Genomic DNA, 16,991 nt, shown 5'->3' with positions numbered 1-16,991 from the left:
ATACATTCTTGTACTTGGCCGGACAGTCAGGGTATGGTGGCTTTAGTACACTGTCTCCTCTGTGGGTCAAGATGGTACAGTAGTTAGAGTGGTGATATGTTAGGGTCACCGAATATCACCCCCCCTACCCTATCTTGTGTAACTTATTTCACCTGATTACTAAACTCTCTAATGTTAACTGGAGGGGTTAGGTTAGGTGTGAGTTGTGTGTGTCACTCACCGTCAGGAGGCCCCCTTGGCCCTGGTTTCAGCAGAGTCATACACTCCATCATTTTAGCTCGGCAGTTTGGCTCTGGCTCCGACTCTGGCTCCGACTCTGGCTCTGACTCTGGCTCCGACTCTGGCTCCGACTCTGGCTCTGACTCTGGCTCCGACTCTGGCTCCGACTCTGGCTCTGACTCTGGGTACGATTCTGGCTCTGACAATGACTCTGAATGAGGTACTTTGTCTGGATTCGATACTGGCTCTGGCTCTGGCTCCGACATTGATTCTGGCTCTGGATATGGTGACCATCCTCCCATTCCTGGCTCCGGCTCTGAAGGGACACACACAACACTGATTACTTTATCATTATAAGTGTAAGTGTGAGTTTAAGTGTGTGTGTGTGTGTGTGTGTGTGTGTGTGAGATATTTACCAATGTACTAAGGACGAATAATTAATACGTTAAGAAAATAAGAACAATGGTGACGTGAAGACAGTGGATGTGAAGACAGTAGATGTGAAGACAGTAGACGTGAAGACAGTAGACGTGAAGACAGTAGACGTGAAGACAATAGACGTAAATACAGTAGATGTGAAGACAGTAGACGTGAAGACAGTAGACGTGAAGACAGTATACGTGAAGATATAAAACAAGACAAGAGAGTTTCAAGTGTAGAGTGAAAATCTCGGTGGCGAGAAGAAAAGACCATTCCACACAGACATTATTGGAACCAAAGAAATTGGTCCTAAAATGATATCCAGTAGACTCTAATTATTGTAATATACAGTATATAATTATAGCTGAGGTGCCTATAATTCCAATTTTGGTGAAAGTTATAGAGATGATCCCTTAAACCGGAATATAATATAGGTAGGCCAAAGGGTGAATGATGTATAGTGCCAATTAGGTGCCGTTAAGACAGGTGAGGTGCCAAGACGTGTACATACCTGGCATTAATTCCAACATCAGTGCATCACACTTTTTGAACTTCTCGTGGCACTCCGTCTGTCCTTCCCCGCACACCATCGTGGCTGTGGACCAGAGTAAAGACTGTTAACTGTGTACTGGAGACTGTTAACTGTGTACTGAAGACTGTTAACTGTGTACTGGAGACTGTTAACTGTGTACTGAAGACTGTTAACTGTGTACTGAAGACTGATAACTGTGTACTGAAGACTGTTAACTGTGTACTGAAGACTGATAACTGTGTACTGAAGACTGTTAACTGTGTACTGAAGACTGATAACTGTGTACTGAAGACTGTTAACTGTGTACTGGAGACTGTTAACTGTGTACTGAAGACTGTTAACTGTGTACTGGAGACTGATAACTGTGTACTGAAGACTGTTAACTGTGTACTGAAGACTGATAACTGTGTACTGAAGACTGTTAACTGTGTACTGAAGACTGATAACTGTGTACTGAAGACTGTTAACTGTGTACTGAAGACTGATAACTGTGTACTGAAGACTGATAACTGTGTACTGAAGACTGATAACTGTGTACTGAAGACTGTTATCTGTGTACTGAAGTATGACTTACCTGTGGGAGGCCCGAGGGGTGGTGCACCTTCAGGAAGCATCATTTGGACACAGCTCACGACCTCCTCCTCACAGTTGGGTTTGTCAGAGGTGGCGCAATTGAGCTTAGCTGTAGGGAGAGGTGGTGGAGGTGTATTTTTGAGTAGTTTCCCAAATGAACGTAAAGGATCATTTGCCATAACAGTTTAGTGTGATTTTGTTTATGATGGATGAGCTACAATAAGTACAGAATTTATAAGTTACTTGACACTAAACACTACATGAAAGGGATTATATATTTGGTAGTGTATGTGTTTATTGTAAGTGGAAAATGGTTAGGAGCAGTGTAGAAGCTGCATATTGAACCAGTGGCGAAGAGTGCCGACCAGTGACGACCCGTGACGAAGTAAATTAATAAATCTCAACAAGAAATGTTAGAGAAAACTGACCTATATGTGAAGGATCAGGCTTCATCATCTCTATACACTGCATGACCTCCTGCTGACAGGATGGCTGCGGTCTGTCACGACAGATGACGTCCACTGCCAAAGAGAAAACTTAACTAATACACTTGTCTGAAGTGATGTACAGTAGTGATCATGCTATCTGGAGTATAGTATACAGTTAACTGTATCACTGGTTATCTGGGTGTAGTGTGTAGGACCAGGTGCCACTTACTGTCAGGAGGGCCACCGGCTGAAGACGCCATCAACATCGCGCAATGCAGCTTAGACGCGCACTCTGGGTCTTGTTCTTGTGTATCTAAACACATTTTAGTAACTGGAGGGAGAGACCAAAATATATGAGTCTCAAATATTTGTAAATGATCTGTATTGTAAATATTTGTTACATGATAAAGATAACTGAAGCTATGATGACACGAATATAGTTAGTGTGGGGGAAATGGCTAAGTGTCCCCTTCCCCACCCCCGAGTTCAGCCGTTTTCTGTGGTGGGGGATCGTCCAGAGGTATAGCGGGGACTACAGCAGTGAAGATATTCGGCAGTATTTGACGGCCATGTTGTTGTCAAAATTTGTTAGTGGACAGTGTAAAAAAAAAAAAATGCTAAACAAACAAAAATAATAGAATTGAGGTAAATTTTACATAATATAAGAGACGGACATAATATGGGTGTACAGTATAGTCAAAGCTCGACGCAACTGATGCATTTAATTATATCTGAATAAATATGCAGCAGTTGTTTGTAAAAGAATTATGAAAACAACAAAATGCCACTACATTTAAAAGACTAAAATATGGCTAAGGTAATATAACCAAATCTTAAAAGACTACAGAGTGGCAATAGTGACTAAGTAAGCTACAAACAATAATAAAACCAACTGTATTCGTCGTTATTCGGTAGAGGGCCGGCGGGTTGAATGAGCTCCAGGCACTGTATGAACCTCTCGTGGCACTCTCTGGGGGCTTCCGGGCCACACACAGACGTCACTGTGGGGTAGAAATAAGATCACCTAACTTAATGTGGGTTACTACCAGACAGTTCTACCCTCCTGGAAATATGCATCTGAAAACCTTGTCGATTACCGTGGGTCAAATTGCCTTACTGTTTACTAGTATTGTTTACCTACATTGTCTTGGGTTCATAGGAAACTGTATACTCCCACGGTCTACGTACACCATATACCTACATTGTCTATATTCATGATCAACTGTATACCTGTATGGTTTATAAACTGTACATGTCTATCCAATTGTGAACCTGTATGACAAATTTACTGAATTATTATTATTATTATTATTATTATTATTATTATTATTATTATTATTATTATTATTATTAAGTCTGAAGTGTTGTCTCTTACACCAGTACACTGCCTTTAACATCAATACACTGCCTCCTACACCCATGACCTGAGCTCTGATATATACACATCATACTGAGGTGTATACTACATTAGTGGGTTGGCGTCGGTTAATGGTGTAATTGTGACTCATAGGTGTAAATAAACTGGAGAATGTACAGTCCCCTTCACTTGTGCGTTTACAGAGACTTGTCCTATAAACATTCCACAAATCATTACATTGAGATATTTGTTTTAATTTTGTTTTACTTTGATTCCATAGTATGTTCACTATTGCGGGTTTCCTTCTGTCGAATGTAAACAAACACAGGACTGTCACACTGCACAAAACCTGACGAGCCCCTGTAAACGCAGTAGTGAAGGGGGACTATACCTGATTGTCTTAGGGTGTACATGACTAACTTAAGGTGTACCTGACTATCTTACGGTGTACTTGGAGGTGTACCTGACTTAACTTAGGGTTTACTTGGTGGTGTACCTGACTTAACTTAGGGTGTACTTGGAAGTGTACCTGACTTAACTTAGGGTGTACTTGAAGGTGTACCTGACTTAACTTAGGGTGTACTTGGAGGTGTACCTGACTTAACTTAGGGTGTACTTGAAGGTGTACCTGACTTAACTTAGGGTGTACTTGGAGGTGTACCTGACTTAACTTAGGGTGTACTTGGAGGTGTACCTGACTTAACTTAGGGTGTACTTGAAGGTGTACCTGACTTAACTTAGGGTGTACTTGGAGGTGTACCTGACTTAACTTAGGGTGTACTTGGAGGTGTACCTGACTTAACTTAGGGTGTACTTGAAGGTGTACCTGACTTAACTTAGGGTGTATCTTACCCTCTGGCGGCCCGGTTGGTTCTCCAGGGTAGAGGAAGCCCATGCACTCCTCCACTTGAGTCTCACAGTTGGGCACGTCCTTAGTGGAACATAACTCCTGGACTGTGGAAACAAATATGAAAGTCCTAAGGAAAACATACCAAGTTGTTTTCGTTTATAGATAACAAAGTATGGGGGTGGTTAGGTAAGGTATGACATGGTGGTTAGGTAAGGTATGATATGGTGGTTAGTTAAGATGATAAGGATGATAATATATTGCTAATGATTTAAAATGGTCATCATACTCATCATACTATGCTAATATTTATGATAGTTAGGACGATAATATAGTGGTAATGATATAAATTGGTCATCATACTCATCATACGCAGGTAAAATGATAATTAGTTAGGATAATAAGAATGATAATACAGTAGTAATGAGGTAACGAGATATACAAGTAACTCACAAGGGGAGAAGGTGTTCACTTCTTCGCTGGGCACTAAGAGAGCCATACAGTCGGTGACCCTGGTCCAGCAGTCTTGAATTCCTTCACTACACAGGTTTTCGACTAGGGGGAGGGGGTACACGTGGTCAAAACTTCATTTATATAAAGGACACGTGGTCTAAAATGAATTTATATAAAGTACACGTGGTCTAAAATTTATTCACATACAGTACATGTAGTCAAAACTTCATTCATATAAAGGACACGTGGTCAAAACTTTATTCGCATACAAGACACGTGGTCAAAACTTTATTCGCATACAAGACACGTGGTCAAAACTTTATTCGCATACAAGACACGTGGTCAAAACTGCATTCTCATAAATATAATACTTTGACAGTCTAGCAAACAGTATTTAATAATCCCAGTAAGTGTGAGAACCATGGATCAAACATTGGCTCTGATATACGCTCGTTGACAATGACCTAAGTTAGACAGACAGACAGACAGCTAGATAGATAGATAGTTAAGGTTTAATCAGATGAAATAAAACAATGTTCCTTAATTCTTCACGTAATCCAGGTTGTGTTACAGTCAATCAACTTACTATCTGGAGTTCCACCAATATTGTCAGGTCCCATGTTGAGCCAGGTCATGCAATCCTCCACCCGGGTCTCGCAGTCTGTCACCTCCGGCTTGCCAGAACACACACTTCTAACTGGAGGTGGGTTAGAAACGGAGCGATATAGTGATAACAGGGCATAGTTAACGCGTATTATATTGTACTGTAGTTCAAATTAATATCAGTGGGCACTTCTGGTTGTATTATTTGTATTATTATTATTATTATTGATAAGAGGAGTTAGAGGAAGCCAGCAGTTAAAGATATATGAAAAGATATAAGAAATACCTTTGATAAGAAGGTAAGTGTGTGTGTGTGTTGACAGTGACCTTCACAAACCAATACCTTAGTAAGTCAGACCCTTTCATGGCCTGTTGACGGAGGGAGCGGGGAGGGAGGGGGGGGGGCAGATACACGCAGGTAGAGGGACAGACAGACAAGACAGATACAAGCGAAGGAGGGGCAGGTTAACAGAAGGTGTGTGTGTGTGTGTGTGTGTGTGTGTGTGTGTGTGCGTGTGCGATTCACCTTTTTTTGAGTCTGCTTATTGATGATATTTGTTGTGATTTTAGGTTAGGTTAATAAATTTTGAAATACCTGACTAAGGTAGACTAGATGGTGATAATGATGAAGATGATGATGATGATGAGGAGGAGGATGAAGACAATATGAAGAAAATGATGATGGTGATGATGAAGACAATAATGAAAAAAAATTATGTTGCTGATGATGATGATGATGAGGAAGAAGACAATAATGATGATGATGATGAGGAGGAAGAAGACAACATGAAGAAAATGATGATGGTGATGATGAAGACAATAAGTACGATGATGATGTTGATAGTGTCACCATACTCACCATAAGACTTGTAGACCATGCTCACAATCTCAAGAGGAGCCGGTTCACCCAGTTGTCCAGACGGTAACCCCTGCACCACACTCCCCACCAGCAGCGCCCCGGTCACCAGCATCCACGCCGTCATCTTCACCATCCACCACCACAACAGGAACTGGGGAAAGTACCATAACAATATCTAGGGGAAGTACCATAATATTAACTAGGGCGGGTACCACAAAAAAAACTGAGGGAAGTACCACAGCAATAACTGGGGGAAGTACCACAACATTAACTGGGGTAAGTACCACAACATTAACTGGGGGAAGTACCACAACATTAACTGGGGTAAGTACCACAACATTAACTGGGGGAAGTACCACAACATTAACTGGGGTAAGTACCACAACATTAACTGGGGGAAGTACCACAACACTAACTGAGAGAAAGACCATAACATTAATGGGGGAAGTACTTAGCCTCGGAGATGTAAACAGTTAACAAGATAACAGATGAACAACGTTGTTATAAAGAAATCCGAATGTGAGAAAGATTAAGGAGTAATGATAAATAGGAATCTTAAACCAAGTAAACAATGTGTATTTACTCGAAACAAGGCAACAAAGTACTTGGGTTCACACAAAGGAGTGTTAGTTACAAGACTAGAGAGGTTATCCTAAAACTATATCTTGTACTTGTGAGACCTCACTTGGATTACACGGTTCAATTCTGGTCACCATACTACAGAATGGATATAGAATCCCTAGAGAGAATTCAGAGGAGAATGACAAGACTAATCTCGGGCATTAGGAACCTTGAGTACAGAGACAGGTTAAAGCATCTTAATTTGCACTCCATCGAGAGACGTAGAGTGAGGGGCGATATGATAGAGGTGATTAAATGGAAGTCGTGGCTAAACAAAGGGGACATTACAAAGGTACTCAAACTATCCAACCAGGAGCGAACTCGTAACAATGGTTTTAAATTAGACAAATTTAGATTTAGGCGCGAAATAGGTAAACATTGGATTGGAAATAGAGTAGTGGATGAGTGGAACAAGTTACCGAATATCATCATTAACTCGATTACGCTGGATAGCTTCAAACATAAGTTGGGTGGATATATGAGCAATAGGGGTTGGGTGTAAATGGGACTGTCCAGTATGGACCAATAGGGCCGCTGCAGTTTCCTCCAGTCTTATGTTCTTATATTAACTGAGAGGATTCACGTCAATCAACTAGTTACGAAACAAAACAAAAATGAGCATCAGTTCGTGGATTGAAATGTAAGGCAGGAGTACAGTCGTGTCGTGTTTGTTGAGTGACACAGCGCCGGATGTGAACCTCAAGGACAGGACAGGACAGGTAGGAGGTACTCCGTCTCTCCCTCCCTTCCTCTCTTGACTGAGTGAATCTTGGTCGTGCATGAAATTATTAAACCAGTCCTTTTATTTCCTGCATGATTATATTGCGTTGTATGTATGTATGTATGTATGTATGTATGTATGTATGTATGTATGGTATGTATGTATGTATGTATGTATGTATGTATGTATGTATGTATGTATGTATGTATGTATGTATGTATGTATGTATGTATGTATGTATGTATGTATGTATGTATGTATGTATAGTTTTAACTTTACCTCTCGTGTACGTGATATTAAGCTATTAACTCTACACCACCACCACCAGTATTTTTGCCATTATCTACGCTTGCAAGGATAGCTGTGTTGGCATGATATCCTGGTTGCCATTAGGTAAATTTACAGCAGGCTCTGCGGCTGGCTGACCTTCCGAATGTCAACCCAGCGTTAAGGTGCCTCCACACGTGCGTACAATTTGTCGCCAACATGTGATCGACTAGAGTCTAGACGAAATGAGGCACAGGGCTCCGACCAAGAAGGTTAGGTTCCGACTCTGATAGTGTGCGGCCGCGTGCACTAGATCGGTGTTTCCTGTTGTTGATCACATGTTGGAGACAAAATGTACGCGGGTATGGACTCGCCTTTATCCTTACATAACCTAACCGAATCCAACCTGACATAATATAACCTAGAATTATCTAACCTAACCTCACCTAATGTAGTTTAATCTAAAGAAATCAAACTGAACTTAACCTGACGTTACCTAACCTAACCTAACTTAACCAAAACCAAGCACCTTAGGTATCTAATATACTATAGGACTAGGCGTGTGTCTGTGTGTCTGTTCTGGGCAGCCAAAACGGCACAATCGTTTTTCATGAAACTTGGTGGAAAAATCGCAAAAAATTCGTAGAGTGGAACACACCTGGTCCCATGTCGATGGTTTCTTTAGGAAGGCATTAATTATTGAGTACTTTTGTTATATCACCTCTGTTTAGCCCTGACTTCCATTTATACACCTCTATCATATCGCCCCTCACTTTACGTCTCTCGAGGGAGTGCACATTAAAATGCTTTAACCTGTCTCTGTACTCAAGGTTCCTAATGCCTGGGATTAGTCTTGTCATTCTCCTCGGAATTCTTATTGTGGTTCTTTATCCATTCTGTAGTACGGTGACCAAAACTGAACAGCATAATCCAAGTGAGGTCTCACAAGAGCAAGATATAGTTTTAGGATAACCTCGCTAGTCTTGTAACTAAGACTCCTTTGTATAAACCCAAGTACTTTTTTAGCCTTGTTTCGAGCAAATACACATTGTTTACTTCGTTTGAGATTCCTCCTTATCATTACTCCTAAATCTTTCTCACAGTTGGATTTCTCTATAACAACGTTGTTCATCTGATATCTGGTTTCTCTGTTTGCATCTCCTAGAATAAGTACTTTACATTTGTCTACATTTGTCCACATTAAATTTCATCTACCATTTTTCAGACCATTCGAAATTTTTTTTAGATCTTCCTTTAGTTTTACGGAGTCCTCGTCAGATTTAATTACACGCCCTATTTTAGTGTCATAAGCAAATTTACCTATGTTGCTGTCTGCGCCTATATCTAGGTCGTTTATGTATATAATAAATAATGATAGTCCAAGTACTGAGCCTTGGGGTACTCCACTAGTGACGCTGCCCCAATCAGATTTAGTGCCGTTAATGCTTACTCACTGTTTCCTGTCCTGTAACTATGCCCTAATCCATTTTAAAATATCTCCCCCCAATGACATGAGCCTCCACTTTTTGTATTAGTCTTAAGTGGGGGACTCTGTCGAAGGTTTTGCTAAAATCTAGATATACCACTTGTGAAGCCATGTTGGGAATCATTGATCAACTTGTGCTTCTCCAAGTAATTTCGAATAGAGTTTGAAATTATTTCTTCCAGCAATTTGCGTACAATTAATGTTAAACTGATTGGACGGTAGTTGGAGGATAGTGATCTATCTCCCCTCTTGAAAATCGGTATCACATTCACTATCCTCCAGGATTCTGGTACTACACCCGTTTTTAATGAGATGTTAAACAAATTTGCTAAGGGCATACTAAGCTCTTCCTTACATCCCTTTAATATTCTAGCAAATATCTCATCGGAACCTGGTGACTTAATAGGCTTTAGTGGTAGTAACTCTCGACAGGAGCTGCCATGCACAGGCCAACCGGCCTATTGCAGACTCCTTATTTTCTTATGTTCTTATGTTTAGTTTGCCTATTTGTTTTTTTAACATCGTTACAGGTCATTACTATCTCGCTTAATCCATTTTCTTCACTATCTCTGTATATAGTCGGTGCCTCGGGTATCATGTTTCAGTTTTCGGTGGTGAAAAATGTTGAAAAATATCTGTTCAGATTATTGCTAATTTCTCCGTCGTTATCCGTTAGCTCGCCGGTATCTGACTGTATTAGTCCAATCTTGTCAGGTTCATGACATGAGACTGGTGCACGAGCTGAGACTACTACAAAGACTCAGTAAAGAAAATATAATCCACTTCATAACTCGAGGTGAGGTTATGAAGACTTACCTGGAGGAGAAGCTGTGAGTAGGTGTGGGGGAGTCACCAGGCGCCTCCTAGTTATATATATACCTGTACACCCACCCACACTCCTGGCTCCTCCCACTCCATAATTGGGCTGTCATGAGTGGTCATGATATCCTGTGCGTGTGTGTACGCCGGAACTAGAACAAATCACTATTACAAATACCTTCACTACAAGGACCAAGCAGCGTCGTCACCAAACTGCTATATTGACAAACTCTTTTATCTCCTCTCTGCACAATATCTAAAGCAGTATAATTTGTCATCAGGAGTGAGTTTGGGACCAGCGGTAGGAGTGTGTGTAGGGGGAGGAGGGGAGGGTTACTGAATTGAGTGTATAGGATGTTGGATAGGAAACATTGGATTATTCACCATCCTGGTCTGTGGGAGACAGGAGAGGTGGTCCCCTCCCCCCCTCCCTCTCTCCCCCCTCCCCTCCCTCCCCCATGGTAAAATTCGACCCTGAAACTTTGATGTTCTCGTGTCTGTGTTTGATCATATATATATTAAAATGCGACTCCTGGGCCATATGCGGCTCATGGGCTACATGCTGCTCATGGGCCACATGCGGCTCATGAGCCACGTGCGGCTCATGGGCCATATGCGACACTTGAACCATTTGCGGCTCGTGGGTCACATGCGGCTCATGGGCTACATGCGGCTCATGGGCTACATGCGGCTCATGGGCTACATGCGGCTCATGGGCCACATGCGGCTCATGGGCCACATGCGGCTCATGGGCCGCTGATACCTGGGGTAACCTGTCTTACCATGCTATATGCATCAGATTCACTAAATGGTAGACAATGTCTAAGATTTTACGATTGGTCCTCTCGACTAGACCATTCGAGCTGGGTTGATATGCCGTGATGAAGCATTGTTGAGTGTCGTGCTGTTGGCATAATGGTGCTAGAACTTGATTCCTAAATTCCGATCCGTTGTCGGACAAAAGAACCTTAGGTGTAGTGAAAGGACATAAGAGATATGTCACTATGGTAGACGAATTGGACGGTAACATAGTCAAGGACAAAGCTGACAAGGAAGGTACGAAAACCTTAATTGTTGGTGATTCCCAGGTATGATACCTGGATAGAGCTTTTTGTGCCAAATATCGAAATACTAGGATGAGAGTGTTTCCCAGGAGATGGGGTGTGGGATATAGTTGACAGGATGGACAATATCATGTCTGGTAATGGGAACAAACCCATTATTTGCCTCAGTGCAGGAGGCAATGATATTGGCCGGTGTAGTAGTGAGGACTCCTTGTTAGGTTCAAGACAGCTATCGAACGTCTTTGGGTGAAGGGAGGGATCCCTATCATATGTGGTGTCCTGCCTAGAAGGAGGGTTGACAATGAATGGTTGGCAAGGCAGTTGGTGTCAACGGCCGTTTTGATAGGTATTGCAAGTCAATATCAGTCACATTCTTTGACAACTGGGACAACTTTTACGGCAGAAGGGACCTTTCTGCTTGGGATGCTGTGCATTTATCTAGGGAATGGGTGGAAACCCTGGCTGGCTCTCTCGAGAGGACAGTTCAAAAGATATCGAAGTCTTTAAACTGCTAGGGTAACATGTGAGCACGGGGATGGAAGAGATTGCAGTGGGCGTTGGTAAACAAGCGTAGAGGTTACAGAGAAATAGTGTTTGGAATGATGACAAAACTAAATTAGGCAGGGAGTTAAAACCTAAACGTGACAAAGAGAGGACTCGGGTCACGACTAACTTAGATGTCTACTTCGCAAACAGTAGAAGTATGAGAAATAAAATGGATGAAATCAGGGCGTTGGTATGAACCGAAAAAATAGACATACTGTAATAACATTCACCGAAACATGGATAAACTTAGACTCACGTGAGTTACCTGTCGAATACCAAATTGCAGGTTACAAATTATTCCATACCGAATGGCAGATTAGGAAAGAAGGCAGAGTAGCAATCTATGTCAGAGATAACCTGATATATGAAATCAATAAGGAAATATAAACCAAACTGAATACAGAAACAATTTGGATAGAATTAGCCGATGGTAAGGAAAAATTAATCTCGATAAAGTTAATGAGCGACTTATTTAGGATGAAATGCGCAGGCCATCCAGACATAACAAAATCTGTAACTTTAGTCAAATGGATTGGGCTGACCTTATGGGTAACTCAGAATCAGATAATTTTCTTGAAACAGTTCAGGACAGTTTCCTAAGTCAACATATAACCAAACCCACCCGGGGTAATAATATACTCGATTTAGTTCTGTCAAACAGAGAAAACCTTATTAGTAATGTCGACATAAGGAACGAACTATCTAACAGCCACCACAAAGAACTGAGATTGAAAGTAGAACTTAATGTCAGTCGCAAGGAAAATTCCATTTGTGTCCCAGATTTCAGAAGGGCAAACTTTGATAGATTGAAAAGGCATCTGAGAGAAGAGGTATTACGTTTGAGGGTAAATTACGTGACCTCATGTGAGGTGACCTCACACAATGTACCCACAGAGGGCAACCTCACTTTACCTGGTGACCTGACAACGGTAACCTCACAAAATATGACTGTTGAGGGTGACCTGACCACGAGATCTGAGGTTGACGAGTTCCATAACAATTCTATAGTGAGTTACTTAATGCACAATGGCAGAACATACCATACAGAAAACTCAGATAAAATAATAATGATCCCAAATGGATAAATAATTATTTAAAGAATATTATTAGACAAAGGAAGGCTATTGGCAGGAGAATAAATTCTTGTGAAGTTTAACTCTGAGATTATTATAAAGTTAATGATGATGTTTGGTAACTTGTTCCACTCATCCACTACTCCATTTCCAAACCAGTGTTTACCTATCTCGCGCCTAAATCTAAATTTGTCTAATTTAAAACCATTGTTACGAGTTCGCTCCTGGTTGGATAATTTAAGTACCTTTGTTATGTCACCTCTGTTCAGCCCTGACTTCCATTTATACACCTCGTTCATATCGCCTCTCACTCTACGTCTCTCGAGGGAGTGCGAATTAAGATGCTTTAACCTGTCCCTGTACTCCAGGTTCCTAATGCGCGGGATTAGTCTTGTCATTCTCATCTGAATTGTTTCTATCGATTCTATATCCATTCTGTAGTACAGTGACCAGAACTGAACCGCGTAATTTAAGTGAGGTCTCACAAGTGCAAGATATAGTTTTAGGATGACCTCGCTAGTCTTGTAACTAACACGCCTTTGTATGAACCCTCCCAAGCACATCGTTGTATTGGTTTAAGATTCCTACTTCTCATTGCTCCTAAATCTTTCTCACAGTCGGATTTCTCTATAACAACTGTATATAATTATTAGTAGAATTTTAGATATAATACAGGGTGTCCATAAATGATTACCCTGATAACAGTATGTTCTCATGCTTTAATCAGGGTATTCATTTATGGACACCCTGGGTATTTCTATAACGAATATAGTATGACAGTTCTTTGCATTGATAAATTATTAATAGAAATAACATTGTATTTTATTATTACTGATAGAATTGAAGATTTATTTTAATAATGTTTAGAATAAAATATACCTAATACTGTATTTCTTAGTAGCATGTAATCAGCGCCGAGTACGTCCTCACCCCATGGTGGCTGAAGACGGTGTAATAATAAAAATAATTAACGGTTTATTAAAAGAACATAGCAGCCATAAAGCTGATAATATACAGTTACGTACACTGTAATTGGGTAATGGGTCACTTGATCGGCAAATAATATACAAGTAACAGAAGTGATACAAATATAATATATAATAACTAGGTGGGGGAAGGCTATACTACGGGGCATTTCAACGTAGTAACAGTGCATAAAGGTAAGATTGGCTGGGAGTGAACACACTGGTTGATTACGAGTTGTTGACAACAATTTTACAAAGGATGGGACGGGTGTGTGTGTGTGTGTTAGAGGTACTGTAAGGTTACGGCTACTAACTAATGAGACGTTGTTACCCGCGTCATCAACTTACTATTAAGGAAAATGGTTAAGAAAATCATGGTGTTGCGTTGGGCTTATTAAGACACGGTCAAATGCACTTAATTTATTTAGCATATATGAAGCAGTTATAAAGCAAAGTCCTATATGGAACAACACTGTCTGCAGGGCGTTGTTGTTTTCATCCGGAAGCTGAACAGTGGACAGGTAGTGAACAACCAGTTCTCTTGGGGACTTGTTCAGAGAGCGAGTGTTGTTCAGGGTGTTGGTACCGCAGCCCTGAGACGCGTTCAATGAGCGAGTGTTGTTCAGGGTGTAGGTACCGCAGCCCTGAGACGTGTCCAAGGAGCGAGTGTTGTTCAGGGTGTTGGTACCGCAGCCCTGAGACGTGTTCAAGGAGCGAGTGTTGTTCAGGGTGTAGGTACCGCAGCTCTGAGACGTGTTCAAGGAGCGAGTGTTGTTCAGGGTGTAGGTACCGCAGCCCTGAGACAGGTTGTGTAGAGAAACAGGGCCAAGAGGACGTCACGAGGTAGTGCAGGGTGAGGCGGCGGAAGACAGGTGGCAGCAAGTCAAGTCAGGTCAGGTAATGCTTGACGGGAAGCTCATCAGAGGAGGTTCAGGCCAAAGAATTCGGTCTTCATGTTCCCAAACTGTTCAGTCGACGTTGGTCAAGATGATCACCAGACCGATAACTCAGTCTCCACCATCGTCCACAACCAGTCTGGGCAGCGGTGGTCACGTCACTGCTCATTATGCTGGCGTTGCTGCTGCTGCTGCTGCTATGCACTTTATTACTATCTGTACAGTATATATACGATACAGGTTAATCAGGAAGCCTTAGTTCGTTTAGAAATACGTTGAAACCAGAAAATAATTGTCAAAAAATATGTAATGACAAAACAATGTCCACTTTAGCATTTACTTCAACATATTGGCAGTAAAATGGTAGTAAGCAAGGGTAGTGTTTACTGTACATCAAGTGTAGAAGACTTTTGAAGCTCTTAGCGCTAAAGAAGAGAGAATATTATGTTTAATTGTTGTTACCTGAGAGTGCACCCAGTTTAGAACGATCTAGATACTGGGATCAGCAGTGATATAAGCAAGTTTGCGGATGACAACAAAATAGGGCGGCAGATTAATTCAGGGCAGGATGCAAATGCACTACAGGAGGATTTAAATAAACTGCAGGGGTGGTCATAAAAATGGCAAATGAAATTCAACACCAGCAAGTGCAGCGTACTTAATATTGGAAGAACAAATACTGTCAATGTATACAGCCTTAACAAGATCAACCTAGAGAAGTCGACTTGTGAAAGACTTAGGGGTACTTGTAAGCCCGGGCCTACGGCCTAGAAAACAGTGCGTTAATGTTCGAAATAAGGGAAACAGAGTATTAGGTTTTATATTTAGAAGTGTAAGTAAAAAGAGTGCAGAGTTCTTATTGCAACTATATCTTGTGCTAGTCAGGCCGCACCTCGATTATGCTGTTCAGTTCTCGCGCCCTTATTATAGAATGGAGTCAGTGCAGCGAAGAATGACGAAAATGATTCCGGGATTTAGAAACCTTCCATATCAAGATAGGTTAAAGAAACTAAACTTGCATTCATTAGAAAGACGAAGAGTGCGGGGAGATATGATAGAAGTATTTAAGTGAGTGAAAGGAATCAATAAAGGCGATATAGATAAAGTTCTTATAATATCCGAGCAGGATAGGACTCGTAGCATCGGATTTAAGTTGGATAAGTTTAGGTTTAGGAGGGAGATAGGAAGGAACTGGTTCACAAATAGGGTGGTGGACGAGTGGAACAAGCTTAGCAACTTTATAGTAAGTGCTGGAATGCTGGAAAGTTTTAAAAGGAGGTTAGATAGATTCATGGATGATAGAGAGTGGTAGTAACTCGACAGGAGCTGCCATGCACAGGCCAACCGGCCTATTGCAGACTCCTTATTTTATTATGTTCTTATGTTCTAACTCATGCCTGAAAAGGTTTATTAAACAAAATTTTCAGGAGAATAAAATTTAGACATGAAAGTGAGTTATCTGAAGAGCAAAATACGTTTAGAAAGGGAAAGGGAAGGGGGACTAAGGAAGTTATATTTGGTTTGAAATTTTTGGGTGAAATGGTTTTAGAGGTCCAAAGAAATTTGTCTGCTTTAATTTTGGAAAAGCTTTTCATTAGGTAAAGCACAATAAACTTATAAAGATCTTGGAAAAATAGGACTTGATGAAGGAGATATAAGAATTTTAAAGAATCTTTACTGGCAACAGGAGGCTGCACTCTTACTAAATAATGAACTTACTAATTGGTTCACAGTTAGACAGGGAGTAAGATAAGGTTGTGATCTCTCTTCAACATTGTATAATATATATTCAGAATTCTTAATGAGGAAGTTAAAAGTGATAATGAAGGACTAAAAGTTCATGGTAAAGTAATAATAAATATACACTGTGCTCTTATTACAGATAGTGAAGAGACATTGCAAAAACTCAACAGATTAGTGGAAAAGGGTAAAACATGTGGTTTAAGAGTTAATGCTGTAAAGACTAAAGTAATGGTTGTTTCCAAATTGGAAATAAATCGGAAAATAAAAATTATGGTTGGTAACAGGGAACTTAAACAGGGCAACCAAAAACGGTATTTAATAATCAAAAGCCCTAATGAACGGGACATAAACTTCAACTTGAGAAAAGGGCTGCTGAAAGGCTTTATATAGCAAGGACTGATGCGTGGGTCAGAAGCGTGGTGTTATACAGTAGGTGAATACTAAGAATAAGCTACATTGACAGGAAAACAAAGCAGAAGTACTAAGGTTAGCAAAAGCC

At 40.9% G+C, this 16,991-nt stretch overlaps 2 protein-coding genes across 4 annotated transcripts in view; one reads left to right on the top strand and one right to left on the bottom strand.

Moving 5' to 3' along the window:
- On the bottom strand, positions 1-10,280 carry LOC121874483 (retinitis pigmentosa 1-like 1 protein). Of its 3 annotated transcripts, XM_042378621.1 has the most exons (12): positions 10,203-10,280; positions 6,292-6,442; positions 5,416-5,526; positions 4,830-4,931; positions 4,382-4,483; positions 3,066-3,173; positions 2,402-2,503; positions 2,173-2,280; positions 1,746-1,853; positions 1,151-1,234; positions 221-535; positions 1-59 (listed from the first exon to the last, which is right to left on the bottom strand). In XM_042378621.1, exons 2-12 carry the CDS (start codon positions 6,422-6,424, stop codon positions 43-45), a joined length of 1,290 nt encoding a protein of 429 aa, XP_042234555.1. In that variant the 5' UTR covers positions 6,425-6,442; positions 10,203-10,280; the 3' UTR covers positions 1-42. The 3 variants fall into 3 exon arrangements, with proteins under 3 accessions (XP_042234555.1, XP_042234554.1, XP_042234556.1); XM_042378620.1 differs by lacking the exon at positions 10,203-10,280 and having other exon boundaries at positions 6,292-6,471; XM_042378622.1 differs by lacking the exon at positions 10,203-10,280 and having other exon boundaries at positions 2,173-2,265; positions 6,292-6,471.
- Positions 1-16,991, top strand: part of LOC121874510 (low-density lipoprotein receptor-related protein 4-like) — a 108,499-nt gene that overhangs the window by 45,383 nt on the left and 46,125 nt on the right. The window lies entirely within an intron of this gene.

This window comes from Homarus americanus, unplaced genomic scaffold (assembly GCF_018991925.1).
Source record: "Homarus americanus isolate GMGI-L3 unplaced genomic scaffold, GMGI_Hamer_2.0 scaffold11794, whole genome shotgun sequence".
In the NCBI taxonomy this organism is placed as follows: Eukaryota; Metazoa; Arthropoda; class Malacostraca; order Decapoda; family Nephropidae; genus Homarus; species Homarus americanus.
This window is presented reverse-complemented; position numbering and strand designations above follow the sequence as displayed.

Bases quoted from the DNA above. Each gene is read 5' to 3' on its own strand.
- LOC121874483 (XM_042378621.1), bottom strand. From the start codon at position 6,424: ATGGTGAAGATGACGGCGTGGATGCTGGTGACCGGGGCGCTGCTGGTG. The intron at 5,527-6,291 runs GTGAGTATGGTG...ACCCACCTCCAG, and splicing joins CATGGTCTACAAGTCTTATG to TTAGAAGTGTGTGTTCTGGC. The intron at 4,932-5,415 runs GTAAGTTGATTG...CCCTCCCCCTAG, and splicing joins TATTGGTGGAACTCCAGATA to TCGAAAACCTGTGTAGTGAA.